The 25,095-nt window shown below is 44.2% G+C and overlaps 8 protein-coding genes across 15 annotated transcripts; 4 read left to right on the top strand and 4 right to left on the bottom strand.

Moving 5' to 3' along the window:
- The first annotated feature begins 4 nt into the window (after positions 1 to 4).
- LOC132265381 (eukaryotic translation initiation factor 3 subunit F) lies at positions 5 to 1,103 on the top strand. Its single transcript, XM_059766010.1, has 3 exons — positions 5 to 191; positions 257 to 403; positions 468 to 1,103. The coding sequence occupies exons 1-3, from the start codon at positions 83 to 85 to the stop codon at positions 1,055 to 1,057; spliced, it is 846 nt and encodes a 281-aa protein (XP_059621993.1). The 5' UTR covers positions 5 to 82; the 3' UTR covers positions 1,058 to 1,103.
- LOC132265377 (V-type proton ATPase catalytic subunit A) lies at positions 1,100 to 6,327 on the bottom strand. The gene is made up of 6 exons (XM_059766007.1): positions 6,205 to 6,327; positions 5,606 to 5,704; positions 5,347 to 5,541; positions 2,697 to 3,780; positions 2,235 to 2,631; positions 1,100 to 2,166 (listed from the first exon to the last, which is right to left on the bottom strand). Exons 2-6 carry the CDS (start codon positions 5,679 to 5,681, stop codon positions 2,074 to 2,076), a joined length of 1,845 nt encoding a protein of 614 aa, XP_059621990.1. The 5' UTR covers positions 5,682 to 5,704; positions 6,205 to 6,327; the 3' UTR covers positions 1,100 to 2,073.
- A 147-nt stretch (positions 6,328 to 6,474) lies between these two features.
- On the top strand, positions 6,475 to 8,176 carry LOC132265383 (probable N-acetyltransferase san). The gene is made up of 3 exons (XM_059766014.1): positions 6,475 to 6,724; positions 6,889 to 7,212; positions 7,275 to 8,176. The coding sequence occupies exons 1-3, from the start codon at positions 6,717 to 6,719 to the stop codon at positions 7,504 to 7,506; spliced, it is 564 nt and encodes a 187-aa protein (XP_059621997.1). The 5' UTR covers positions 6,475 to 6,716; the 3' UTR covers positions 7,507 to 8,176.
- LOC132265376 (hormone-sensitive lipase) lies at positions 8,131 to 12,391 on the bottom strand. Of its 2 annotated transcripts, none has more exons than XM_059766005.1 (7): positions 11,660 to 12,391; positions 11,418 to 11,598; positions 10,173 to 10,854; positions 9,313 to 10,111; positions 8,931 to 9,056; positions 8,641 to 8,863; positions 8,131 to 8,565 (listed from the first exon to the last, which is right to left on the bottom strand). In XM_059766005.1, the coding sequence occupies exons 1-7, from the start codon at positions 12,103 to 12,105 to the stop codon at positions 8,338 to 8,340; spliced, it is 2,685 nt and encodes an 894-aa protein (XP_059621988.1). In that variant the 5' UTR covers positions 12,106 to 12,391; the 3' UTR covers positions 8,131 to 8,337. The 2 variants fall into 2 exon arrangements, with proteins under 2 accessions (XP_059621988.1, XP_059621989.1); XM_059766006.1 differs by having other exon boundaries at positions 8,641 to 8,794.
- Positions 12,392 to 13,268: 877 nt separating this feature from the next.
- Positions 13,269 to 15,160, bottom strand: LOC132265406 (upstream stimulatory factor 2). 2 transcript variants are annotated; one of them, XM_059766052.1, is made up of 7 exons: positions 15,012 to 15,160; positions 14,779 to 14,834; positions 14,644 to 14,709; positions 14,482 to 14,583; positions 14,303 to 14,406; positions 13,996 to 14,207; positions 13,269 to 13,918 (listed from the first exon to the last, which is right to left on the bottom strand). In XM_059766052.1, exons 1-7 carry the CDS (start codon positions 15,041 to 15,043, stop codon positions 13,771 to 13,773), a joined length of 720 nt encoding a protein of 239 aa, XP_059622035.1. In that variant the 5' UTR covers positions 15,044 to 15,160; the 3' UTR covers positions 13,269 to 13,770. The 2 variants fall into 2 exon arrangements, with proteins under 2 accessions (XP_059622035.1, XP_059622034.1); XM_059766051.1 differs by having other exon boundaries at positions 14,294 to 14,406; positions 15,012 to 15,157.
- Positions 15,161 to 15,190: 30 nt separating this feature from the next.
- On the bottom strand, positions 15,191 to 16,914 carry LOC132265403 (Golgi resident protein GCP60). Its single transcript, XM_059766042.1, has 3 exons — positions 16,701 to 16,914; positions 15,827 to 16,617; positions 15,191 to 15,767 (listed from the first exon to the last, which is right to left on the bottom strand). The coding sequence occupies exons 1-3, from the start codon at positions 16,792 to 16,794 to the stop codon at positions 15,342 to 15,344; spliced, it is 1,311 nt and encodes a 436-aa protein (XP_059622025.1). The 5' UTR covers positions 16,795 to 16,914; the 3' UTR covers positions 15,191 to 15,341.
- Positions 16,915 to 16,971: 57 nt separating this feature from the next.
- On the top strand, positions 16,972 to 21,417 carry LOC132265404 (acyl-CoA:lysophosphatidylglycerol acyltransferase 1-like). 6 transcript variants are annotated; one of them, XM_059766043.1, is made up of 7 exons: positions 16,972 to 17,097; positions 18,822 to 19,041; positions 19,132 to 19,555; positions 20,393 to 20,529; positions 20,595 to 20,776; positions 20,888 to 21,063; positions 21,150 to 21,417. In XM_059766043.1, exons 2-7 carry the CDS (start codon positions 19,022 to 19,024, stop codon positions 21,402 to 21,404), a joined length of 1,194 nt encoding a protein of 397 aa, XP_059622026.1. In that variant the 5' UTR covers positions 16,972 to 17,097; positions 18,822 to 19,021; the 3' UTR covers positions 21,405 to 21,417. The 6 variants fall into 6 exon arrangements, with proteins under 6 accessions (XP_059622026.1, XP_059622027.1, XP_059622030.1 ...); XM_059766044.1 differs by lacking the exon at positions 16,972 to 17,097 and adding an exon at positions 17,118 to 17,362; XM_059766047.1 differs by lacking the exon at positions 16,972 to 17,097 and adding an exon at positions 17,118 to 17,380.
- A 1,687-nt stretch (positions 21,418 to 23,104) lies between these two features.
- Positions 23,105 to 24,811, top strand: LOC132265405 (ketohexokinase-like). Its single transcript, XM_059766050.1, has 3 exons — positions 23,105 to 23,214; positions 23,276 to 23,839; positions 24,431 to 24,811. The coding sequence occupies exons 1-3, from the start codon at positions 23,117 to 23,119 to the stop codon at positions 24,708 to 24,710; spliced, it is 942 nt and encodes a 313-aa protein (XP_059622033.1). The 5' UTR covers positions 23,105 to 23,116; the 3' UTR covers positions 24,711 to 24,811.
- Positions 24,812 to 25,095: the final 284 nt, after the last annotated feature.

The following is a 25,095-nucleotide window of genomic DNA, read 5'->3' as shown; positions in this document are numbered from 1 at the left end:
TCACCACGCCATCGCTTTTATTATTCTGTGGAAAATCCACATTTTTCCCTTTTCCGTGCAAAATAGAGTGTTTCTACGCAATATGGCTCTCAATTTAACTGTGCGCGTCCATCCGGTGGTGTTGTTCCAGATAGTTGATGCGTACGAGCGGAGAAATGCAGATTCTCAACGTGTCATCGGGACTCTTCTAGGTTAGGACATATTTTGGGGTTTTTCGGGTGAGATTCCAACTGAAGACGGGTTTTGTGTGTTTCAGGCACTGCGGACAAGGGTATTGTGGAGGTTTCAAACTGTTTCTGCGTTCCCCACAAGGAGCACGACGACCAGGTGGAAGCGGAACTGGGCTATGCCCACGAAGTGTATGACCTCAACCGCCGAGTGAACGCCTCTGAGAACATCGTCGGTAAGTGAGATGGCTTTTCTGCTCGAGATGTTCTGCGGAGCCTAACTGGGTGTTTGTATTTCAGGCTGGTGGGCGACAGGCAATGAGGTGACGAATCACAGTTCCGTGATCCATGAGTATTACTCGCGGGAGTGCAACAATCCCGTCCATGTGACGGTTGACACTTCCCTCCAGGGCGGCCGGATGGGCCTCAAGGCATTCGTTTGTGTCTCCCTGGGCGTGCCCGGTGGGAAGACTGGCAACATGTTCACCCCCATCAACATCGAGATCACCAGTTATGCCCCAGAGACTGTTGGTCTGCAGCTGTGCGCCAAGACCATTGGCGTGTCCAACGCCTCCCGGTCGCGCGCCGTGCAGCCCATGGTGGACCTCGCCCAGGTGGCGGAGGCGGCCACCAAGCTGCAGGGTTTGCTGGATCAAGTGCTGACGTACGTGGAGGATGTGCTGTCGGGCAAGCAACAGGCGGACAACACAGTGGGACGCGCCCTGCTCGACCTCATCCACTCCGTGCCCAACATGTCGCCAGATCAGTTCGCCCAGATGTTCAATTCCAACGTGAAGGACCTCCTGATGGTGGTCACGCTGTCACAGCTCATCAAGACACAACTGCAACTCAACGAGAAGCTGCCGTTCCTCTGCTCCACCCAGAATTGATGATTCCCTTCAATATGCGCGGCAGAATAAACGCAGTTTGACTACATTTTCTCGTCTATTTATTACACGTTGCTTCATCAACACAATAACTCTTCATCTAGCCATTATCTGCTGCTGATGGTATCATTTTTTTACATTTTATATGCAATTCTTCTTAACAATCGACGAATAACGATCAATATCTAATATGCAATATTGCATGAAAAATGATTTTTAATACTGGAACAATAATAATTCTAGCAGAAAAAACCCACTTTTATTGAAAAAAAAAAACTCAGAACAAGAACGCTATGAAGAAAAGTAAAACGTATGGAGGAAAAAAAGGAGGGGAAAACAGTGAAAAGGGAAAGGATTTGCATGCAGGAACGATGAAATTACAATTTCCAAGCACCACAGAGAAGATTAAAAAGGGGTTCAAGCATCTCTTCACTCGATTTCCACTAACGAGTGACAGTTTTTTTAGAGCCAAAAATGAGTTGCTTTTTCACAAAAAAAAATTGTGCTTTTTTTTAATGCTTTTCCAGCACATCAACTCGATCAAAATCTACTCAATGTCTTCTACAGAGAATTACTTAATTTTCTCACGTTTAATTGAAATTGGAATGCATTATTGGTTTATTCATCATTTTTAAATATATTAATATTAGGAGTTTTCATGCTTCTGATATATAGCTATAAATATCCATTTTTTCAGAAGGATTTTGCATCAAATTCCATTTCTTCTTCTTCACCATCTATCATTTTACAATTACCATGATGATAAAAGTTAACAAATTTACAGTAATGCACATACAGATTTGCACAGTAAAATCTTTCCTCAAATGTTAATTTTATTCTTTAAATAAGTGGGTATAGTTTGTATTTCTTTCATTTTCATTAAATGTGATCGATTTGAATATTTTTTCCTTCATCTCTCAATAGTTTAATTTTAATTTATTGTACGCCACTTGTCTCTACTATCTTGCGAATTTCTTCTTTTTTTTCTTTTCTCTATCTCACTGCTAAATGTGTGCAACTTAATCCTCCAAATTGCGGAAAGCCGCCTGCAAATCCTCGTACATCTGATCAAAGTCCGCCTTAATCTTCGCCTCGCCATCCTTGACGGGATCCTGAAAAGCACACAGACGCTTCAGCAAATCAAGTCACCGAGAAATCAATCAGGACACAAAACACTTGCCTTGAACTTCATCGACGACAGCTGGTACATGATGTTGCCCATCGAGTCACGGATCACGTTCCACGTGATCTTGTTCTCCGACTGGGCCGTCGACTCCACAGCATGGCGCGACAGGTCGTAGAAGGCGATCATGTTCTTCAGCATGCCCACGGTCTTGTAGAAGGGACAGAAGCGATCGTAGGACGAGTAGGAGTTCTGCTGCAGGAAGTCGTCTTTGAGCAATTTGGCCACCTCCAGCGTGATTTTGTCTGTCTCAGCCAGTGAAGCCTTGCCGACCAGCTGCACAATTTCAGACAAGTCCTCCTCCTCCTGCAGGATCTCCTTCACTTTGGTCCTCAATGGCACAAACTCTTGGAAGTTCTTGTCGTAGAAGTCATCCAGGGCGCGCATGTATTTACTGAGGAAGAATACAGCATTATTCGTATATATTGCAAGAACATCTTATAAGCAATATAGCTGTACCTGTAGGAGATGAGCCAGTTGATGGAGGGGAAGTGCTTCCTCTGTGCCAATTTCTTGTCCAAACCCCAAAACACTTGTACGATGGCCAGCGTGGCGGATGTGACGGGATCGGAGAAGTCACCACCGGGCGGCGATACGGCGCCCACAATGGACACAGAGCCCTCACGTTCTGGATTGCCCAGACACTTCACGCGACCGGCGCGCTCGTAGAAGGAGGCCAGACGGGCGCCCAGGTAGGCCGGATAGCCGGAATCGGCAGGCATCTCAGCCAGACGACCCGAAATCTCACGAAGAGCCTCAGCCCAACGCGACGTGGAGTCAGCCATCATGGACACGTTGTAGCCCATGTCACGGAAGTACTCGGACAGTGTGATACCCGTGTAGATGGAGGCCTCTCGGGCAGCCACGGGCATGTTGGAGGTGTTGGCCACGAGGGCGGTACGCTTCATGATAGACTCCGTCACACCGTCAATCTCCACGGACAGCTCAGGGAAGTCCCTGAGTACCTCAGACATCTCATTACCACGCTCTCCGCAGCCCACGTAGATGATCACGTCGGAGTTGGAGTACTTGGACAGGGCCTGTGAGATGACAGTCTTGCCACAACCGAAAGCCCCAGGAATGGCAGTGGTGCCGCCCTGGACGCACGGGAAGAGGGAGTCCAGGACACGCTGGCCCGTGAGCAAGGGATGATTGGCGGGCAGTTTCTCCGTGCACGGACGCGGCTGACGCACCGGCCACACTTGCAACATAGTGTGCTTCGTGATCTCCCCATCGAACTCGGTCTCCAGCACCACATCGGTGACCTTGTAGTTGCCAGGCGGAGCGATGTACCTCACTGTGCCCTTGGCACGCGGCGGCACGATCATCTTGTGCTTCACCAGAGTGTTCTCGTGCACAAGACCGTACATGTCACCCCCGGTGATGTGAGAGCCCACCTTCACGTTGAGCGGCGCAAAGTCCCAGGAAGCATCGCGCGACAGGCAGGGCACGTTGATACCCTTGGGGATGTAGATGGAGCTCGTGAGTTCGTTGATGTCTTTCAGCGGACGCTGGATGCCGTCGAATATACTTCCCATGATGCCTAAATGGCAAAAACAGAGAAGGAATCCAGAGCATTAGAGATACATGTCCACTTCAACCATGACGAGCATTGAGGGGCAGATATGGGAGCGCTTTTATCAGTTTCTCTCTCCCTCAAGATGAACAGAGAGAAAAAGTTTCCATTCGTCATTTTTCACCACATAACATTCAAACATGTTTCGCGTTTTTCCTATATGCTTTAAAATCTCTTGAAAAGAGGCCAAATGACTTTTCATTTCACACAACTCAGAAAGGTGTTAATCTCTTCCAAATGCTGATAAATAGTGAAGCTTGCAATTCACAATCATTTTGCATATTTTTGAGTTTCAATAGGATATTAAAAATATCATATTCCCTTCCATTCCAGCATTTTGGTGTTACTTTATTCACGTTCAATCCAAATCTATGTTAAAGCTTTCTCACACGGTAAAACCTCATTACCGTCACGAGAAGAATTACACGCGTTACGTAACAACCAGTCTGTGTGCCTCTCTTTCTGGCCTCAAGGCTCAGAGACAGTATTTGGATTACAATAATCCGATATGGAGACAAGACATTTAGAATCATTAAATTTTCCGTCCGCCTTTAGCATCATCAATTTTCATCCCTTTTCCTCGGTCAATCAAGCACTTAACAATTTGTCCGACAAGACATGCATAACAAACACGCAGACACGGTGTATTTCATTATCAAACGCACAAGTCAAGGTGCATTGCTCAATTGAAATGAAGCCACACTTTCATCACTCATGCTTTAACACAAATACTAATAAAACGAGTCTGACTTGCACTCTTTCTCATCAATTATTGACCATTAGTTCCAATTTGATCAACGAGCAAGCTTGTAAACCACCCAATAATTCATATTTTCGGTTGAGTCAACAAAACTTCACTGATTTGAGCTCAGCTGTGAAAGATGGAAGATTTTATTGAGCGGATTCTATTGGTTTGAGAAAAAAAAAAATCTCTCAGTGATCAATCATTTGTGGAGCTATAAATTTTCTTCTTCGCCTCTTTTCTTCCATGTTGGAGTGAAGAATATCTCCAACAACGCCTTTATCACTCGCTTATCGGAGTTTCTTGGGACCAAAACCACTATTACTTAATCAAGAGATAATTTTGTGGAAAAAATTTGCAGCATAAGAATCCGCCATTTGTACTTGTAATTACATTTTATAGCAGTTTTCAGTGCAAATATCACATGCAAATGCGAACAATGCCAGACGAAGTATCGACAGAGTGGAAATTTTTAATGATTCCCCACGGAATTTCTAGTGTTTTTCCACAATAGCATTTTTTCGGCGGTCTTTTGGAGCTCTTCCACCCGCAATGTCTTAATCAGTGAGTGTTTCTGCCCAGAAAAAAAGCCTCAAACTGAATCATATGACACTCTGGCGAAGTGACCATGTCGTGTGGATCTTTGCAAACCGGGCGGGATTTATCATTTCTCACGATCAATTATCATGGTCTGTGATTGTATTTGTCGAATAGATAAATGTTGCTAAATATAGACAACTGGGAGATGTTCTTGTGAGAGTTTTCAAGTATTCCCGGGCACTTTTCCTCACCTGGACCCAATTCCACGGAGAGAGGCTTTCCGGTCCGCAGCACAGGATCTCCCACGGTCACACCGGATGTCTCCTCGTACACCTGAATGGTGGCCATGTCACCCTCCAGACGGATGATTTCTCCCACGAGCTCATAGTAGCCCACACGCACGAGCTCGTACATAGCGGATCCGGACATCCTTTCGGCCGTGACGACTGGAAGCCAATTGGAGTGAGATTAGTCAGGCGGATAAGATTGCAGGATGTGCTGAAGACTCACCAGGGCCGGATACGGCGAAGACATAGCCGTACATGGACTCCTTCTCCTCATCAGCGATTTTCTTCAGGTTAGACATGGTGTTATCCTGATTGGGAAGTTCTGCAGAAACACCAAAATGCCATTAATCCTGCAATTTCTCACCTCCTCCACCCTCACTATCCCCCAGGGCGTTAACCTAGTTGAAAATCAACCCTTCTATCTGGAATATTTCCCGAGAAAATTCCCATTTTCCCCGTGATTCTCATGGCGATCTCAGTTTTCACTGATCACATGACTCCGATGACATGTCTCATGGACGAACCGTGTGGCACTCCTCGGGCTCTCGAAATGCCACAGAAGCACCCCATTTCCGCCACCAAACCACCCACCACTTAGTGCCACTCGACCTCTCTGCGCCACCAGATGAAAAATTAACACTTTCATCCCCAAGGAAAGGGGTGGATGGTGGTGAGAAAAAAGTTACCTCGCCAAGGTGATCGCAAAAGTGGAATTCGCGAAATGTGCGACAAATACTGCTTTTTCCCGGTAAATTTCTCTTTCAACCCCTGCCCAGGACACTAAAGTCTACCCTGAGGGTGAAGGTGTGCGATGGAACTTACGCAAAAACGACTAAACTTGGTGGAAATTGCAACCAACTAAATCAAATAGAACCAATTTTTATCAATAATCACAAGACTCTCAGCTGACAGGTCTTGTGACTTCACGACACGACCCGAAAATGACCGAACCCGCGAATTTTGAGTGGCCCGTCGAAGAACTGGTCGAAAAGCAGTGTTGCAAATCTCACGAGGTATTTTATTACACCATGTCTGTAGAAAAAGACCCGCTTGCGTGTTTTGCAAAGGGCATAATCATATATCGCTGCATCACTCTCTTCTAATCCATGTCGCTTTATTTATCATCGCATTTATTCGCGTGCCGCGATGTGGAGGATGATGAAGTAAAATTTCGCGACACTGGTCTAAAGTGGTGAGCAGCAGTGTCGCCCCTGGTGGTTGTTTGGCAAAATCACATTTGGCATGCTCTGGTGGCCTGTGATAAGGGATATATTTTGCGTGGATTTCACTGGAAGGAGTGTAAATATTTATTGTTAATTCACCGTATTCTAATAATGACGAGGTAAGGATGTGATTTGCACAAGCGGATTTCACAGAAATCCATCCTGTTGCCCAGCACAGCAACATAACCTTCCTGTGTCAACCATTGATTTTTCTGGGGGTGTTCCTGGAGAAGCCTCCTCATTCCCATGCACTAATCAGAGTCTCTTCATCCCATGTTTCCAGGACAAGCATAGATCTGGGCGATGTTACTCCACACAACATCAAACAACTGAAGCGACTGAACATGGTTGTTTTTCCCGTCTCGTACAATGATAAGTTCTACATCGATGTCCTGGAGGCTGGGGAGCTGGCAAAACTGGCGTACTACAATGATATTGTCGTGGGGGCGGTGTGCTGTCGCGTGGACACGTCGGAGAACATGCGTAGACTCTATATAATGACTCTGGGCTGCCTCTATCCGTACAGGAGACTAGGCATTGGCTCAGTCATGGTCAATCATATTCTCAAGTATGTGGAGAATGACGGCAACTTCGACAGTATATTTCTGTGAGTATGCGACGCTTTTCGCCCGCGGGGCACATTCAATAACCCTCCCGGATGCCTTTCAGTCACGTCCAAGTGAACAACGACGGTGCCATAGAGTTCTACAAGAAGTTTGGCTTCGAGATCGTGGAGACGAAAGAGCAATACTACAAACGCATCGAGCCGGCGGACGCTCACGTGCTCCAGAAGAGTCTCAAGAAGAAATGCCCCAATGACACCACGGCCAGAGTGTCCAATAGCAATGCCCACGTGAATGGTATCGACAAGAGCCACCACACTGGCAAGACGAAAGCATAAGAAAATCTCACTCCCATCGCGTCATTTTGAAAGCGAAATCCGCGAGTCGCAAAGGTAAATCATTTTCTCTATCTTTCACGCTCCCCAATTCTCCACCCCCCGTCATTTCACCCGGACATATGAAGACCATCGTACTTTCGCAGCATCCGTGCTTGGAGTTAGGATTTTTGGAAAGTAATAAATTTTGTAAATTTCAATGGATACCAATCGATGGTAGATATACTTGCTCCTCCCAATCCCGTGTCTCTCTGGCCAGGAGAGCACGGGAACGATGAAGACACCAAAATTAGAATACAATGTAATTGGATTACAAAGGGTTCATTTAATCGTGAGGCCACCTTATTGTTTTATTTATAGAGAAAGGAAAAAAAATTAATTGTAAGTGGAATGAAATGCAGTTTTAGCTTCTAATTTTTTTGTTTGTTTTTTCATCTTGATTGACTCGGAAGATCGCGGAAACTTTATTTAGAATTAACTTGATTAAGCTCTGAATAAGGCTGGCCCAGCGACTAAATAACCACCGATATGGAGGCATGAAGTGATCGAGATATCAAGTGAAATGAAATCACAATAGCAAAGAAAATGTGTTTTAGGTTCTATGATGAATGGAAGAGTAACAACGTATTAACCAATATAATCTTTATTATATATTAAAATACCATCGGAAAAATTGCCTTGTATTTCACTTTATACACACGTCTTCACGCTGGAAGTGGGGGCAGGGCGCCAATATAGTAAAAGTTGTAACAAAGATGGGACAACAAAATGACCGAGAGAAGTGTGATTATAATATCGTAACGATTTTGTGAGTATATATAGCGCGTGTGGTGTTCAACAACAGGTTTTTGTCTTGTCGACAGGTACTTTCATGTCCATCAACTCCGCCATGCGCTCGATGCAGAGCTTAGATCCTTGGGCGGCGTCCTTGGAGAGAGCGGTGAAGTTGAGAAAGCCATGTGGCAATCCCTCGAGTATGTCCAGTCCCACTGGATTGCCCACACTCTTGAGCCTCTTGGCAAACATTACACAGTCATCGAGGCAGGGATCCATTTCGAGGGTCTACAGAGGGAGAGGAAAAGAAAATAATATAAGATCATCCCCTCAAAAGACTCCCATCAAATCGGATTTTCGTACAATAATCTTAATCGGTGGCATTTCCTTGAGTACGTCGTCGGTGGCGAAGTAGGGCGAGATGTAGGGGTCCTTTGGTACATGAAATATAAATTCCTCAGATGGACTCTTCGCCTGCAGCGAATCGAAATTGCGCTTGCCGGACGGTGAGGCATGTCTGGAATTTAGCACGTAACTTATCGGTCGGCTAACAACACTAAACAACTTTGTAGCTATTTTCTGGAAGCTGTTGCAATGGTGGGATTTAGCGGATTAAGCATGGTGGGAAGCCACTGGGTTATATGTCTACTCACCTTTCCTTGAGGAAATCCACACTCAGAGTGTCTTTGCCAACTTCGAAAATAATGTTCTCCTCAGAAATGGTCCTCGAGACACACTCAATTCGCCTCAGCTCCTCGTCATCCTTCTCAAGGTTGTATCTGGAGGGAGAATAACACGTATTAACCACAAATCTTGCCTAATCCCACTCAAATATATTGCCCAATATTTCCCCTATGCGGCTTATTTGGGGGTTTATTTGAATATTTATGCATTGCTGTATCTTCTCAAAGCTCGAATGGGATAATAAGATGAAATTCTCTGTGAGATTCTTGCACGTAAGATATTTTTATGACTCCTCCAAGGACTCCTCAATCGATTGCATAGAAGCAGAGCGAGTCAGTCTTAACAACTCACCTCTCAATAAAGCTGGAAACGTATTCAGATGGTTGGCTCATTGCCTCTTCGTGGACGTCCACGTGGTGGTACTCCTCAATGAATTCATGCTCCAGACCATTTTCAGTTGGCTTGTGAATGGTGATGGGCTGTGAATCCTCTTCCAGAGACGTGCCATTGCTCTCATCCGGACTGGGAACCTCCGTGTTCCCGAGCGTGTGACTTCTGAGCGAGGCTGACGCCATTGTGTCACTGATGGTGTCGCTCATGGGACTCTTGAAGGGCGCTGAGGCATTGTGGAAGTCCGTATCGGACAATCTGTCCCACGTGGAGGTGTCCAGTGACAGATCAGAGAGCTGATCGTCATTCTCAACCAACTTCTCCGACGATTCCTTAGCATTCTGCGCCATCACAGTGGCGTCCGTTCTATTGGTGGAGTCAGAATCTGAGGTCTTCTGTATCACCACAATCTTGGAGTCATTGGGTGTGATTGTGGTGCTCGAGGAGGAGGCATGAACGGATGTGGCTTTGCTGGTATTGAGCAACTGTGTCACACGACGGCGATTCCTCTCAATCTTACCATCGTCATCCTCATTTGGGCACGTGTAAGCTTTCAAGCAACTCATCATAAAGCTAAATGGCAATAGTGGATCCATCAAGCACAAAAGACGTGCTGGACTAACGACAAAGCTCACGAGAACCGGACAGTACATCAACAGAACACCGTCGGGTTTTCTAATTCCAAAATCTATGCACTTCAGCGTGCAGCTTAGATTCAAATTGGCTCCCGCTGAGTCACCGGCGAGGATTATCTTTTCACCTGCAAACAATGGACAGAGGATTAGGGGTGCTGCGATGAGTGATGGGGCAATTTCACTCACCAGTGGTTCCGAGATATTCACAATTATTGAGTGCCCAACAGTAGGCGTAGAAGACCTCCTCCAAGGCACGTGGAAAGGGAGCAGCCGGCGCCAGGCTGTAGTCAATTGACAATATTGGAACGTTTAAAGCATACGCCCAGTCTCTCAAGTAGAGCTCATGGGATTTGGAGCTTTGAGCAACGAATCCACCACCGTGGCAGTGAATGATCAATCCCTTGGACGGCGGCAGAGTGGAGCTGCACCGGTGGCTCCGCTCGCCCATCATTCCCTGGCGCAAGTTGTAGCTCAGCAGCCGGGCGGTCACTGGACCAGGACCCAGGTGGCTGAACGGGATGGGAATGTCCACAAATCCATCTCCGGCGGCACTTGGCAGCTTCAGCGGCTCCGGCGGAATCGTCACGACCTTGTTCACCTTTATCGCCGTTCCGATCACACTCGGCACACTGTACATGAACTCAGACTCAGCCAGGAACCAGAAGGCTTTGCAGAAGTGCACATCAGAGTTCTGCGAGAGGTTCACAACGCGACGGGCGCGCAGCTCCGGATCGAGGAGGAACTTGCCGCTCGTCCACATGGAGCTGGTTGTCTTGGTCAGACGATTGCCCTCGGAATAGTAGCCCTCTGAGAAGCCCGCCATGCAGCTGGAGACAAACTTGAGAGCACCACGAATGGAGTCGTAGAACTGCAAAAGCATTTAGAAAATTGATAAGAATCCATTGAACTAAATGATTAATCTACATCAGAAGTGTTATCGGCTTGAGAAACTATTCCGACGACTTCGTATATTCATGAATTGTAATTATTCGTAATTAGAAGACACGGTTTCGGCTTAATCGATTTATGAATTAGCCTTAATTAGACAATTGAGAGACAATTGATAGAATCTGAGTGCTACAAAAGGTAAAATCTGGAACATTGTCTCATTGAACTACGCAAATTCAGGGTAATTTCAGAAGTCGTACGACTTCTTAATCAATGTTACAAAGTCCATAAAAGAAATTAGTTTCCAGCTTATCAATCTCTCAGTGAATTACTATCAAGATAAGGCAATGATAAAAGGTCTGCAAGAGGTTCTCGACCTCGAAATATTAAACTGAATTCCAAATGTTCGTCTTGTATAAGGAAGATGCGATTCTCTGACCTATCTTCCTTATCAAAGAGAGAGAGAGAAGAGAGTCTTTGTTTGGCATTGGAGCTTCTAATCTCCTGGCATTGAGTCACGAAATGAGATTAGAAGCGACATACTTGAAATCCGAGGCAGCGTCCATAGAAACAGTATTGGTTGATGGCTCCTCCGTGGGCCAGGAGTTCTTCTGCTGTGTGGTCACTGAAGAGGCTGCCCTCAGAGCTCCATGTCCGCAGAGTCATCAGGTGGTCCAGGATGACGCAGAGACTGGCCAGAAGATGACTGCTGGCCTCGACTTCTCTGCAAAGACAACGTGGGGCATTAGAAGCTGCATTTCCGGCAATTCCCAATCGCTCCTCACTTGGTGTAGAGCGTCTTCCGGAAGAGGATTGAGCTGCGACTCTCCAGCACGACTCGGCACAGTTTAATGCTGTGCATTATGCAACAATCGATAACTTTGATGAAGCTCCTGTAGCCGTTTCCGGGCGTCTCACTGTCGAAGTCGTACTCGTGGGCGAAGCTGCTGATCTGCTCCACGAGCGGCCTGGCTTTCTCTATGTGATCCACGAGCGCCAGGAAGGCGCCGTGGAGGCGCAGGCCCGTGGCGGAGTCGTCGCGCCTGAAGAAGTTCACATTGTTCACGCACAAGTCCTTGAGGGCGTCGAACATGGGGGCGCGCCCTGCAATGCCTGGCGACTGCAGTGTCGAGGTGGAGCGCCCAGAACCCGTGTCCGACTCGGAGTTGACGAGTGTCTCTGAACTTTGGACAGCGACTGGGGCCATTTTTCTATCGTTCTTCGGCATCATATTGTCACTTCTGCGTCACGAAATTCTTCACTGCACCACACATCGCCTGAGCGCCCTATTGTCTCGTTCCGCGGGGCGCGCGAGATCACCAGGCGGGGGCCATCGCGGAAATTGCACAGTGCAAGCGAAAGGTATCAACTAAAAACTACCCACAAAATTGACTGCACGGGAATTTTCTGCTCAATCATCCCATTGTCTCACTGCCACTCTCACTCTATCGCGCGCTCTCCAGCTGTGCGCGTCCCGCTCGCTCTCAGGGTGCACAGCAGTGTGGCTTCCGAAAACGCTCTGGAGAATTGAGAGCGAATACAATTCCATTTATAGCCTACGAGAGCCCTGTCGCTCTCCCTCTCGCACGTGCTCGCCGCCGCTCACCGGCCGTCCTGCTTCCGCCCGCGAGCGCTCTCAATCGCTGTTCGGACAATCGAGAGCGCGAGTGTCCAGCAGCAGACAATACACTTGTAACTGGAATCATTCATCGGCGACTGCACGAGGGGTTTCTCAGTCGCAATTGCGGCGTGCGCAATAAAATTCGATCGGAGTTGGAATGAAAATATTCTTCCTAATTTAATGTTTCATGGGTAAATTGTGAGTGTTTTTACTAACGATATAGAAGGCTCTAATATTAAACTCACCTACGAATTGCTCTTGATGAGACGAAATGACGACAAGAATGTTCTCACGATTTTTACATTCTCTCGTTCTCCGAAGTAAAATACTATTTTCCATGCTTTCTTTACATGATTGTCTGCCGTAAAGCTCCACCAAGTGTTAATACAGAATTGACTGAATTATTAGCAAATTATATCCATTGGCTGGTACATAGAAATTCTGACTACGTCTCGCTGTTTTGTCACGTCTCACAAAATCACCAGATTGTGTACTTTGTGAACATATTTGGAATATTACGAGTTCATATTTTTCCAAGCAAATTGAATATTTTCTACGAAAATACGAACCAATTGAATAAATATGAGTCAGTATAATTTGTCTAATAAAAAATATTCCCACCTCATAGGACTTCAGTCCAGCATTCAGAAACCCCTTTCAAAAGTGCTTTCTTATCACACTTGAACCTCTGAAACCGGACATTCAATCTGTCCAAATGCCTCACCTCGCAATCACCACTTTATATCGACTGGGAATTATGAATAATCGCAATGTAATTTTAATAAACCTATTTATTCAGTAATAAGAGATAATTTTGCCACATTCAAATAAAAAAAAAACCATTGAGAAAGGCGGGTGTCTTATCAAATGTACAAAACCACAAAAAAAGAAGGGGACGACCAAAACATTTCTTCACTTCTTTATAAGTTATCATTTCACAAAATAAATCCCCAACAGAAACTCAATATTGATTATTTCAAAATAATGCCACATGCAATAGTGATGCCGATGAAAAAAAAAGTGGCTATTTGGGACAAGATACACTTTTTCGCCTCTAAATCTATACACAAAACATTTGCCTCATTTCGTGAATATAAAAGAATCTATTTAGGGAGCGTTAGAACTTAGAGATAGATCCCTTTCTTAAATAAAATGAATAATATAAAAAACATAAGGATAACTTGCTATCGATTAAAAAAAATAATCATACAAATTTCTTCAGGATATAAAAATATTTCAGAACAAATTCCATCCACATCTCTGTAAATATATTCGCTATAAGTTTGTTGGACGTCCCTCGCTCTTCACGCCACTCACTTGTGCTTTCAGCATTTCATTATCTCTAATCAGTGATTCATTCTTCTCCCTCAGCGACTTGTTTTCCGCCACTAATCTCTTGAGCTCCGTCTGATAGTCCTTCAAGCTGGGGAAGGTAAACAATGGGGAGATTAGCTGGGAATTCTCTCTATCCCAGACACTTTGGTGCTCCGCACAACTCACCTGGAGGTGGCTTCCTTCAGTTCCATAATGTATTCGCATGCTTTGGCTAGTATTCCGCCCTTCGACTGGCCCTCGAGATTGCCACAACCGCTTCGTGGCACTTCTGTTGGATCTGGCGGGATGATTTTGCTCAACTTCAGTATCCAGTTGTTTATCTTATCCCTCCTGCGTCTCTCCACCTCATTATGCGTGGCTCTTCGTCGTTCATCCCTCTAAACAGGAAAGAAGCATTTGCATTAGTCCTCCGGATTCTGTTGAGTCTTTTAGAGAAGGTTTTGCGTGCAAAAATTGATCTCACCTTTCGTACCTTTGTGTGCTGGATCACAGGCGAGACTACAACTTCTGACTTTGTTGGGGTATTGCGTTGCGCCTGGAGAAAATTCGATGGATTCCCAATCACGTAAACTTGACCTGGTCAGAGTGAGAGAGAGCAAGGCAGAACATCAAAATATCGCCAATTAGGGGCATTTCTGTGTGATTACTCACACTGCTGAGACATGTTTGAGGAGGGTGTTGTGGCAGATGAAGCCGCGCTCTGGAGATTAGATTCGGACTCCCCAAGGTGGACTAGTCGGTATGTGACCAAACCTGGAGACTCAAGAGGTTCTCACTTAGTTTTCTCCCAACGCTTCACACCACACAACTCACCATTCTCACTCTTTATCGAGGTGTACTGCGCGTTCTCATCGCCTGCATTGAGGGTGTCCTGGGAGGCTTCAGCGGTGAACAAAAAGCGATCATGTCATTATCCGGAAAGCAAGAAAATGCTTTGTTGATACTCACCTCCTATTGAATTCTCATCCACAATGCTCATGAGGTCATTGTCGCCCTCGGTAACGCTACAAAGGGCAGAGAGAGACACGTTAGGGATGCTCCTCTGGCAGGATGTCTCCCAAATTCTCAGAAATATGCCCACTTCGGCCCCTCAAGTGACAAGTCCGGGCAGAGATGTCACTGGCCCACGAAAGGAATTGCGCAATACTGAATCACGGCGTCCGATCGCGTGTATGTCTTACCTGTTGTCCAGGTCGGAGATCTTGAAGCTCATTCTTTCACACCTTTTTCATCGCTTCTATTTACAAAATATTTCATAAACAATTTTTGGTCACGGGAGATGTCATGTGACACACGATACGGTCGACCCACGAATGGAAAAAATGACGGCTTCTTGTGCTAAAAACCCAGCGGCCGGACTCCCCACCAGAGCAACAGCCACGCCGTACCGCAAAAGTAGGGGAACGACTGCTGTTTACAGCGATACATATATTTTCATAGATTTTTCATCAATTTCCAACGCACTCTTCAGTGCTCAACATTGATATTTGATTAGCATGAGGGGTGAGAGATTATCGAGTGTAGAATACTCGGTAGTAGAGTGTTTTGGAGCGCCACAGGCTGTAGGAATTGTCGAACTTGAGAAGGTAAACACCCTCTCCGGGATACACGTGAGAGCCCGCGTACACCTCATTCTGGCAGTCCCGGCGATAGATGGGAACGATGATAGAGATGGGTGGTTTGTTTTGCAGGGAGGATGGGACGATGGTCTGCAAAGGACCCGACTCCAGGTCGTCCACCGTCGCCATATCCGATGAGTCCAAGTCCTCCTCGTCCTCGCCAAGCTCGTCCTCATCGTCGCTCTCGCTTATGTGAACGGAAACCTCGGAGGTTGGTGACTTGCCCCACTCAAAGTACACTCCAAAGCCGATGTCGTAGTTGTCAGTGGCGAATTCCCAGAACAAGCAGGATCCGCCCTCATGCGTGGGAACGCGGACCTGAAGCGGAATAGAAGAATTAGCAAAATTCGTAAGATCCACGAGATTTGCAGACTCACCGTGACTGTGTCTCCGTGTCCAACCCTGATGACTCCATCGCCCGAACCGGCTGAAACCTCCTGCTTGAAGGCCTTCAGGTCGGATCTTGTCCACATGCTGGCTCGACTTATCACTGGATACTCACTAGATTCCTCATTATCACTTTGGCATAGACTCTCCTCCGCCTCTGCGGCCAATTCGGCGCTCTCCAGCAGATTCTCAGTGCTGCCCGTCTTCGAATGGCCCCCATTCTCTCCGGGCACAACCTGTGCCTGCAACTGCTGCATGTACTGATGATAGTGCTCATTCTGCAGCTGTCGAATGAGGTGCGCCTGTTGATCAGGATTCCCAGGAAACTGTTTGTCGGCGTACGCCTTGAATTGATGAAATGTCTGCTGATTTAGGACATTCTGGAGCTGCCTCTTCTGCTGCTCTGCCCTGTTCTTCTCATCATCTATCCTCTTCTGTTCCTCCAGCTGCAACTGCTCCAAGACTTGTCTCTCCTTCTCCAGCTGCTGGTCATGTTCTGCTTGCCTCACCTTCTCCTCCTTGTCCTTCCGAATGGCCTCAGCGTAGGGCTTGAAGGTCGGACAGAGGCGATCCAGGAGATCGATAAAGCCCTGCATCGCCTGACCACGGCCAATATCGCCCAACTGCTGCCACGCCACACGTCTGTCGCGTCCGATAACATCGAGGACGCCAATTGGGGGAGTTTTGTCGGGGTCAAGGGCCCCATGAGTCGCCTGCTGCGTGAACGCCACCAGCTTCAAGTTGTCCTCGTAACTGATGTACACCGCCTTTCCCAATTTCTCTGCAAAGAGCCACAGAAGAGAGAAGTAGGGGAATATCCGGGAAATGACTGGGAAGATGGCTCCCCTTTGAAAGAATCCTCACCTTTGTAGAACTTCAGCGCGAGTCGATAGATATCCTTAAGTGGGAATCCCCACTTCTCCCCCTCAATCGCCACATTCTCCATTGAATCCCCCATCCGATGGTCGTGCAGCTAATTTGGAAAATCCTCGAGAAAATGAGTGTTTGCTGGAGGAAAATGCGAATTTTTTCGGGGAGCGAGCTACACGTCAAAACAACTGTACTAAACTGACAACCTCACACGTGTACTAAAAATCATAGCGCTTTTTTCGACGAGTTGTGTTTCTGGCCACCAGTCGCAGCGAGTCGCTGCAGTGCCGGAGCGATTTTTGTCATTTTTTTATTGGAAAAGTGCCTCCACATTTTTATTGACAATAGGACGCGAAATCAGTGTGAAAATGCAGTGAAAAGAGTCATATGTGTAAGTTATTGGCTGCGGTGTGCACAGTGCGGTCAAGGGAGCCCCATTGTTGTTGTGTGCATGAGAACCAGTGCGAATGAGAAGAGGCTTCCCCGAGACCTTAAGTTGGATTGTCTGGAAAACTTTCCGGCAGTCTTGCCAAACATTCGCTCTAAGCAGCACCAGAGATTGAGGGAAAATTGTTGGTCGTGCTTTTGGGAGTATTTCTGGGGCACTCCTGGAGCGAAGGCTGCCTGACCGCCAAATCTGCACACGCGGAGAGATGGTGCGTGTGGTAAACAGTGTGAGGAAGCGCACATTTCTAATCCGGAATGATGAGTGATTGGGAAGATCGATTGATTGGGTTGTATGTAATCATGAAAAATTGACAGTGCGACGGGGGCCCTCAATTTTGTGGGACGTGCCATCGAAACGCGCAATAGAGAGGGAGGAGAACCTTGAATAGCAAATGAGTGGAAAAAAGACTTATTTAATATTTAATAATGTCTCTCTCTCCAGCACACACTTTTCCACACATCTGCATATCAATGATTCATTGGGCTTCGGGCCAGTCGAAAAGCCCCACTGGGATCCTTGAAATTATTCCCAAAATCTCAGCGACAGTCTCTCGGTTTGTTGTCATTTCAACACAATATTTTTCCCCATAAATCAACTTTGCAGGTCATTCTCGTGCTCGAAGCTCAGTCGAGAGTGCCTTCGTGAGACCAGCGGGCGGACTTTTCACGGGGCTTTTCATCTGACGGTGGGCGGAAAGGTCAATCGACAAAATCACTAACATTAGGCACAGACACGCACTGGCCGGGACAACCGGTCGCATTCACGAATATCGCGGAATTGGCGGGGCATTCCCGTCTCAGGCGATGATCTCTGGGATTGGAACTTCCCTGTGTGTCTGGGCGATTGTAGAAAAAAATGCAGCGCGAATTGAGGGCAATTCTGAATGTGCAATTGAGTGTGTAAATAGAATTTGCCTCGTTTCCCACTCGTAACTCATGTGAATTTCCATATAGAATAGATTGTGTGGAGCGTGGGTCACCCTAGTATCGCAGCTCCCTGTCGTGCACAGTGAAGCTGTGCTGCGATGAGCAATCTTGGGATCATCAGAGTTCGGAATTTGGATCGGACAGAGATTGATTTGTCAAGAACTCACCTTGTGCCTAAATGTTGCACGGAAACGATAATTGGCTGCTTCGCTGTGTTCGCCATGGGTCTGTGATCGAATTCACGCTACCCTACGCGTCAGCTTTAGATGTTGTGTAATGGGAAATCAGTATACGAGGAGTGATAAGCAGATAAGATTTTTAGTTTGAATGCAAAAGCTGAGCGAGGCACAAGGTTGCACAGACGGTGTCAAGAGTGATTGGAGAGTGACCAAGCTTTTCGGTGGGATGTTGAGTTTATTTTGACTCCAGGCATACAGAAATCACGTACTTTTGTTGCTCTTTCTCCCTCCTCTGTTGATGTTTTGTGTACATATATATTTTGCGTGAAAAAAAGCACTTGGCGAAAACAAAAAATACTGGTTCGTGTGTTTGTGGAAAACATAACAAATTTTTTTGGTGGCTGTATTTTCCTCTCATTCACATTTTCTCGTACGCTCTCATTGCTTCCCCATAATTGTCGGGTGAATCGATAAGAGCGGGCGGAGAAAAGTGTGAGACAGTGTAGAGAAAAAATTAGCTTTTTTCCTCAATTAATGGAATAACTTTTTTTGTGCTTAACAGGCAGTGAGAGTTTGGGTCAAATGAGATATGATAGTGACACATCTTTGTTACGTATTTCTACACAAGTGAGAAAAGAGAGGCATCAGATGAGAATTCTAGTTGAACATCTGGCGTTGAATAATTAGCATCGAAGGGAAGAAGAGACGAGACGGAGAAAATTTCAGCACTATTTTGGACTTTCGTGTGATCATCAATTTAAAATGCTGCTCAGCGATTTTGGGTGAGTTTGTTTTTTTCTTTTGAGGATTGCACAAAGTGTAAACATAGATTGTGTTTATCACACATTTCATCTTGTGTCTTTTCTTCTCAGCAAATTCGTAAAATATCCACGAGCTGTGTTTCGCTTTGTCTTCATCATTGCCAACAATATCTACTGCATTCCCACGTATCTTGTGTGGATGACACTGCTGATGCCGCTGCGACGGTGCCATCCGAGGCTCTACTACCGAATCGAGGGGATCCTCTTTCACTGGCTCTTGGCCATCGTATCAATGTGGTCATACACAGCGGGCTATGACATCATCGAATTGGGTGACAGTATTGAACCGTGCAGAAATAAGAAGACCCTCGTGTTGGCAAATCATCAGAGCACGGCAGATGTGCCTCTCATGATGGCAGCTTTCAATGCAAAGGCACAGGTTCTGCCCAACATAATGTGGATCATGGATCGCCTTTTCAAGTATACGAATTTTGGCATTGTTAGCTTAATTCATCAGGATTTCTTCATTGCGTCCGTGAGTATAATTTTGACATTTAAAAAAACGTCGTGTATTGAATAACGTTATCATAAGACACGAGCTCGATTTTTACAACCACTACACATGGTGCTTTTCCTTTAGTCAATATAATTTTACTACAATTGCTTGGGTGAGCCATAAAAAAATATATTTTATGGAGAAGCTGCTTTTATGCAGCGAATCACTGTAAAAAGACACCCTCTTTCATTTGTCATTCAAATCCTATCAATGGAGATTTACATCAAATAAACTCACACACCATTTTAAATATTCAATAGTAAATGATGCAGTAAATTTCACATGAAGTGTTTTTTCTGAGAAAAATATCGCTATCGGGTGTTATCTTAAGCAGAAATGCCTTTAAATGACTAAAACATTTTTGTGGGCAAATCCGTGTGAATTCATTTTATCAGTTTTCAAACTTTGTGTTGACAATCTTTGAGCACTTGTGATGATTTGTTGACGCATTAATACACTCTGTGTATAAGAATAGCTTTAGATTATTCATATTCTCTACACTTAATGGACATAGATTGCTTTCATTGATGACTTTCTTTCGTGATAAACTATTCAATACAAGATGAATTTATTTATAAGAATAAAAAACACTTTTGTTTTCCATTTGACACAGAAACGCGGACAATTTTGTGTTAAGAGTCTCTTTTTTTTAATAAAAGAGCAAATCTATATCTGTGGAATATTTATGAGTTAATCTGAAAGTCTTTGCTAAGGAATAATTGAAAGTAATAGAGCAGAAAATGAACTTTTCCTTTTACATACTCACAAACACTTTTCTTCAATTCTCATGAAATGTGTTGTTAATGCAATTCGCAGGGCAAGGCAAATCGAGATAAATCTGTGGATTTGCTGAAGCAGCATTTGATTGAGTCATACATTCCACGGGACCGCAAGTGGATGGTCCTCTTCCCCGAAGGGGGATTTCTCAGGAAGCGCAGAGAAGTTAGTCAGCGGTGAGTGTGATGGAGATGCAATTAGATGTGATCTTATCACACTTATCTACCTCTATTCTTTTCAGTTTTGCTCAGCAGAATAATTTGCCTATTCTGAAGAACGTTACACTGCCTCGCGTTGGAGCCCTCAGAGCCATAATGGATGTGTTTGATAGTCACGAGGAGAGTAAGTGTGGCAACAACAACAGTGGAACGAAAACATATGTCAATGGTGATATTACAAATAGCAGCGAAAAGAATAATCGAGGTAAATTGGTGGGAAAAAAGTACTTTGTGTTCGAATTAATCGATGCACTTTTCTGAGCAATTAATTGCAATTGTGTGTTCATGTTTCTCTTCCACCTTTCCTACCTTCAAGATACCTTACGCAACAGCACACCTTCAGCGAGCGATTGCAAGAAATATTTGGAGTATGTACTGGATATTACGATAGCATATCCAGATGGTAATCCACTTGATCTCCCAAATATCATCCATGGAATGCGCGATGGATGTCAAACGTATTTCTTCTACAGATTGTACCACTATTCAGAGGTGAGAACATTCCTCTTCTCCTATCATTCTTAATGCGCTATTCTGGTGTACTGACAGTTTTCTCATTGGTTATGCTTTTCCCATAGATTCCAAAAGAGAATGAATCTCTAACAAAGTGGCTGTATGATCGTTTTGTTGAGAAAGAAGCACTGCTCGAAAATTTTTACAAGACAAAAAGCTTTACTGGAGTTGCCTCAATGTTTGGTCCGGCTGTTGTGCACCAAGATATGATTAGATTCGTAATAATTAACTTATTTTTCATAACATCAACATACTTTCACCTACAGATGTTCTATACATTTATCGATTACTATCGATTCTACGCTCAAAATGCTATTTAAGCGAGCAACACACTGCACATCTATCATGGGTCAAGTGAAATTGACGAGAACCGTACATATGAATTTTTCAATGTGTCTCTTTGGCAAATTGATCAACTATTACACTAAAACTATATGTTAAATTGCTGCGTTGCTATACCATATGAGAGAGAGATTGAAAATGAAGATTGTGATAAAATGATAGAACAGTTAATTACCGAATAATATTAATAAGATTTAGTCATAGTCATGTTAAATTGTAGTGATGAGAGAGAAGTGAGCAGAATACACAAGAAACAAAGAGCACGAAATAAGGACGGACAGTGTTACAAAATGAAATGAATGAAAAATGGCCAGAAATATACATTTATAAAGGAAATGCTATGCATGCACCACATTTTCAAATAGAGATAAACTTGAAAATAATATTGCAGGTCAAGTAATATATAATAAATCTTTCAATGCAATTTTCGCGTAGAGATCAATACAAATTGACAAATTTTCTTCTTAAATATGAATATAGCAAAGGAAAATTCCTATGAATATTACCTACTATAAAACAAAACAGTCAAATAATGCAATTTTTACTAATAGAAAGTTTTTACGTACAATATGTAAAAGTGACGAATTCAATGATTGTAAAATTAGAAAATGATTCAAGTAATATATATTATATATTTCTGAATTTTTCGACAGCTAATAGAAGAGAGGCGTGAAGTGGAAATAGTGTCCCAGATTCACACAATTTTTACACACAAATTAATAAAACTGTATATATTTGATGGAACTGCTCGATGAAACCAACAGGAAGTGTCATAACAGATCAACGAAAAAAGCAGAAAATACATTGTAAAGTAACTACTAATTTATTATTGATGTGTAAATAGTTCCCAAGCAATTATAGGCAAAAACAAGAGGAGGTATTTTATGCATGTAACAACTGGAAAAGTGTTTGTTTGGTTTTCATTTTTGGGTGTGAAAAAGAAATTAAGATTTTGGAACTAACAGAAGAAAAGGAAGAAAATTATAGCGATGAAGTGTAAAAAAAAATGATGAAAATATTCGAGACAAATAACATATTTTTGCATTGTTATTTATCATAGTAATGATGACAAATATAAGATGACCATTTAAGAAATGAAGGAAAAGTTATCAAAAGGCATTTAAGTGATTTAATAAAAAAGTGTGAAAGAGTTTCTCTCAATAAAAATTACACATGTATTTTGCAAAATTTTTCGAGAGAGTTACACATTACTGAGAAAATGTAGGTTGATTTTAGGATAGAAATTGTGCGCTACAGATTTTTTAACATTTTCATTTTTAATAGTGAAATGACTAGCTAGAGAGAGTATTTTCTTTCTATACAACAAGATATATCATGGAAGTGATTTTACAGAGAACTTTTTTGTCATTACCATTGAAGGAGAAGTGAGAAAGAAGAAAAAAAAATTACTGAGAACACGAAACAAGTATTATTAATGCCAATTTTGCATTCGTACATGCGTGGAATTACAAATGAGAATTATTCACTAATCTTGTGCTTTTTTTTCTTTCTCCCAGCAGCTTCTATTGGCGCGATAGCTGGCCGACCAATACACACTTGCACGACAGCCAGCTCTCGGGCATGACACTGACATTTTGTCGGCCGCGATAGCGCAGAAACGCGGCATGGAGAGAGAATTGGACGTCCGGAGAATTGAACTTTGTCACGATCGGATGATATTCATTGCGAAATGACGAGCAGAGAGCCGTGCATTTTGTGTGTCGGAATATGTTGTATGGACGTGATTCAGGTCTGTGACGCGTATCCCGAGGAGGATTCCGACATCAGGTACAAACTCCACTCACTATCACTGGCGATAACCCCAGCTAAAATTTCGCCCAACTTTCAGATCGAAACATGGACGCTGGCAGAGGGGCGGCAATCCGGCCAACAACTGCACTGTCTTCGCACTGATGGGGCTCAAGTGCGAATTCATGGGCACTCTTAGCGACTCCGCGATGTCCTCAGTGCTCCTGGAGGACTTCAAGGCACGCGGCATTGCCACGAAACACTGTGTTGTCCACGCGGGGTGCGAAACTCCCATGTCGTCGGTGCTGCTGAGCCTGAAGACGGGCTCCCGTACCATTGTGCACTCCAATCCGAACCTCCCTGAGATGACCTTCGCCGACTTTGCCAAGTGCAATCTCGCCGAGTACACGTGGATTCACTTTGAGCCGCGAAATCCACCCGAAACCCGGCGAATGATGGACGCGGTGCATAAGTGGAATGCAAAACTGAGTGAATCAGAGAGAATCACGGTGTCACTGGAGCTGGAGAAGCCCGGAAAGCATCCACTCGATGTGGCTGATTTGGCGGATGTTGTGTTTATGAGCAGAATTTATGCCGAGACTGAATTGCAGGCCACAGATATGCGAAGTGCAGTGGCAATTATGAGGAAGAAAGTCCAAAAAGAGTAAGTATAATGTATCGATGATGCAATTTAACCTTCGTGCTCAATAGATTATCTTGTCCACATGTGACTGAATTAGCAATTTTATCCACTTAATGACTTCTCAATTACTTTTGACACTAATTTAGAGATTATAATTGTGCATTTTTAAATTGAATTTTGCACAAGAAATACCATGCAACATTCATGTGTTTTCTTATTTTCATTTTCATTCAAGTCTTTCCCAATTTAGTGAATTCTTTATGATCATGATCTTGAAATTTTTGCAAAATCACTTATAAAAGCAATTAAATACGCAAAAATTTGAGTTTGCGGTCAAAAACATTGCAAAAATGAATTTATTTCGAAGACTGTCCCATCAAAATTGATTGAAGGATATTTACAATTTGGAAATGAATGTCACTTTCAATTCACAATTCACTATTGCGATGAACTACAAAGATTTCTGGAATTGAGGATTTAAATTCCGTGTCTGCTCATTAACATCGTGTACTTAATCTTTAAAATATTGTATTACCGCTCAGTCACAGTGACCTACATAATTTATGGCATCATTGAGAGCTTATTTGACAATTGTCTTTGTTTCTTCTCCAGGTGCAGGATCGTCTGTGCGTGGGGATCAGAGGGCAGTGCTGCCATTGATGCATCTGGGGAAATCTTCTGTGCCCCGTCATTTCCGCCTGAGAAAGTGGTGGACTCTCTCGGAGCCGGCGATACATTCTGCGCTGCAACAATTTATGCTCTCGCGCATGGAAAGTCACTTTTTGCCGCGATTGTCTATGGAAATATGATTGCCGGAGCCAAAGTGGGCTTCCATGGTTACGATGCAATTGCAAATATCCACTGTGATATGTATGCAACGCTGCCATTGTGACGAATGGCGAGATGTTAAAAGAGAGAGAGAGAGAGAAACATGGAGAAAACGCACGAGGTCAAATCGAATGACAACAATGAACTTCAATAGTAACATTCTCACATCACAATTTTTTTTTTCTCTTCGTCGTGCTTCCGCCTCGTGGGTGAGGTGAGAAGGAGTGAATACGTTCTGCATATTTTTTGCTCCATTCTGTCGTCTGTGAGTTATATAAATTTACACCCAATTCTTAGGCAAAGTACAATTGATGGTGAACAAATAGACGACGCCAAACCTACTTTTCTTGCACGCAATTCTTGTTCCAATTTCACACCTAAATTCACTCTGGAGATGAGCTGAGAACAATGCGGAGGTTTCTGCATAATTGGCATAATAGGGGGGGAGG

Source organism: Phlebotomus argentipes, unplaced genomic scaffold, assembly GCF_947086385.1.
Source record: "Phlebotomus argentipes unplaced genomic scaffold, Phlebotomus argentipes genome assembly contig_2, whole genome shotgun sequence".
NCBI lineage: Eukaryota > Metazoa > Arthropoda > Insecta > Diptera > Psychodidae > Phlebotomus > Phlebotomus argentipes.
Note: the sequence above shows the minus strand (reverse complement) of the source record. Positions and strands in the feature narration are given on the sequence as shown.

What these genes read in the sequence shown, in the direction of transcription:
- LOC132265381 (XM_059766010.1), top strand. Translation starts at nt 83, where the DNA reads ATGGCTCTCAATTTAACTGTGCGCGTCCATCCGGTGGTGTTGTTCCAG. An exon ending in TGTCATCGGGACTCTTCTAG is followed by an intron (nt 192 to 256) that starts GTTAGGACATAT and finishes TGTGTGTTTCAG; the next exon opens with GCACTGCGGACAAGGGTATT. An exon ending in CGCCTCTGAGAACATCGTCG is followed by an intron (nt 404 to 467) that starts GTAAGTGAGATG and finishes TTTGTATTTCAG; the next exon opens with GCTGGTGGGCGACAGGCAAT.
- LOC132265377 (XM_059766007.1), bottom strand. Translation starts at nt 5,681, where the DNA reads ATGTCTAACCTGAAGAAAATCGCTGATGAGGAGAAGGAGTCCATGTAC. An exon ending in CTCCGTGGAATTGGGTCCAG is followed by an intron (nt 3,781 to 5,346) that starts GTGAGGAAAAGT and finishes TTTGCCATTTAG; the next exon opens with GCATCATGGGAAGTATATTC. An exon ending in TGTCGTCGATGAAGTTCAAG is followed by an intron (nt 2,167 to 2,234) that starts GCAAGTGTTTTG and finishes TGTGCTTTTCAG; the next exon opens with GATCCCGTCAAGGATGGCGA.
- LOC132265383 (XM_059766014.1), top strand. An exon ending in AACTTCGACAGTATATTTCT is followed by an intron (nt 7,213 to 7,274) that starts GTGAGTATGCGA and finishes GATGCCTTTCAG; the next exon opens with TCACGTCCAAGTGAACAACG.
- LOC132265376 (XM_059766005.1), bottom strand. Translation starts at nt 12,105, where the DNA reads ATGATGCCGAAGAACGATAGAAAAATGGCCCCAGTCGCTGTCCAAAGT. An exon ending in GACGCTGCCTCGGATTTCAA is followed by an intron (nt 10,855 to 11,417) that starts GTATGTCGCTTC and finishes ATGCTTTTGCAG; the next exon opens with TTCTACGACTCCATTCGTGG. An exon ending in GTTTCCAGCTTTATTGAGAG is followed by an intron (nt 9,057 to 9,312) that starts GTGAGTTGTTAA and finishes TTCTCCCTCCAG; the next exon opens with ATACAACCTTGAGAAGGATG.
- LOC132265406 (XM_059766051.1), bottom strand. Translation starts at nt 15,043, where the DNA reads ATGAGCTTCAAGATCTCCGACCTGGACAACAG. An exon ending in ATCTCCGACCTGGACAACAG is followed by an intron (nt 14,835 to 15,011) that starts GTAAGACATACA and finishes TGCCCTTTGTAG; the next exon opens with CGTTACCGAGGGCGACAATG. An exon ending in AGCACACAAAGGTACGAAAG is followed by an intron (nt 14,208 to 14,293) that starts GTGAGATCAATT and finishes TTTCCTGTTTAG; the next exon opens with AGGGATGAACGACGAAGAGC.
- LOC132265403 (XM_059766042.1), bottom strand. Translation starts at nt 16,794, where the DNA reads ATGGGGGATTCAATGGAGAATGTGGCGATTGAGGGGGAGAAGTGGGGA. An exon ending in CGCGCTGAAGTTCTACAAAG is followed by an intron (nt 16,618 to 16,700) that starts GTGAGGATTCTT and finishes GGCTCTTTGCAG; the next exon opens with AGAAATTGGGAAAGGCGGTG. An exon ending in GACACGGAGACACAGTCACG is followed by an intron (nt 15,768 to 15,826) that starts GTGAGTCTGCAA and finishes ATTCCGCTTCAG; the next exon opens with GTCCGCGTTCCCACGCATGA.
- LOC132265404 (XM_059766043.1), top strand. Translation starts at nt 19,022, where the DNA reads ATGCTGCTCAGCGATTTTGG. An exon ending in AGGATTTCTTCATTGCGTCC is followed by an intron (nt 19,556 to 20,392) that starts GTGAGTATAATT and finishes TGCAATTCGCAG; the next exon opens with GGCAAGGCAAATCGAGATAA. An exon ending in GATTGTACCACTATTCAGAG is followed by an intron (nt 21,064 to 21,149) that starts GTGAGAACATTC and finishes CTTTTCCCATAG; the next exon opens with ATTCCAAAAGAGAATGAATC.
- LOC132265405 (XM_059766050.1), top strand. Translation starts at nt 23,117, where the DNA reads ATGACGAGCAGAGAGCCGTGCATTTTGTGTGTCGGAATATGTTGTATG. An exon ending in GAGGAGGATTCCGACATCAG is followed by an intron (nt 23,215 to 23,275) that starts GTACAAACTCCA and finishes CCCAACTTTCAG; the next exon opens with ATCGAAACATGGACGCTGGC. An exon ending in AGGAAGAAAGTCCAAAAAGA is followed by an intron (nt 23,840 to 24,430) that starts GTAAGTATAATG and finishes TTTCTTCTCCAG; the next exon opens with GTGCAGGATCGTCTGTGCGT.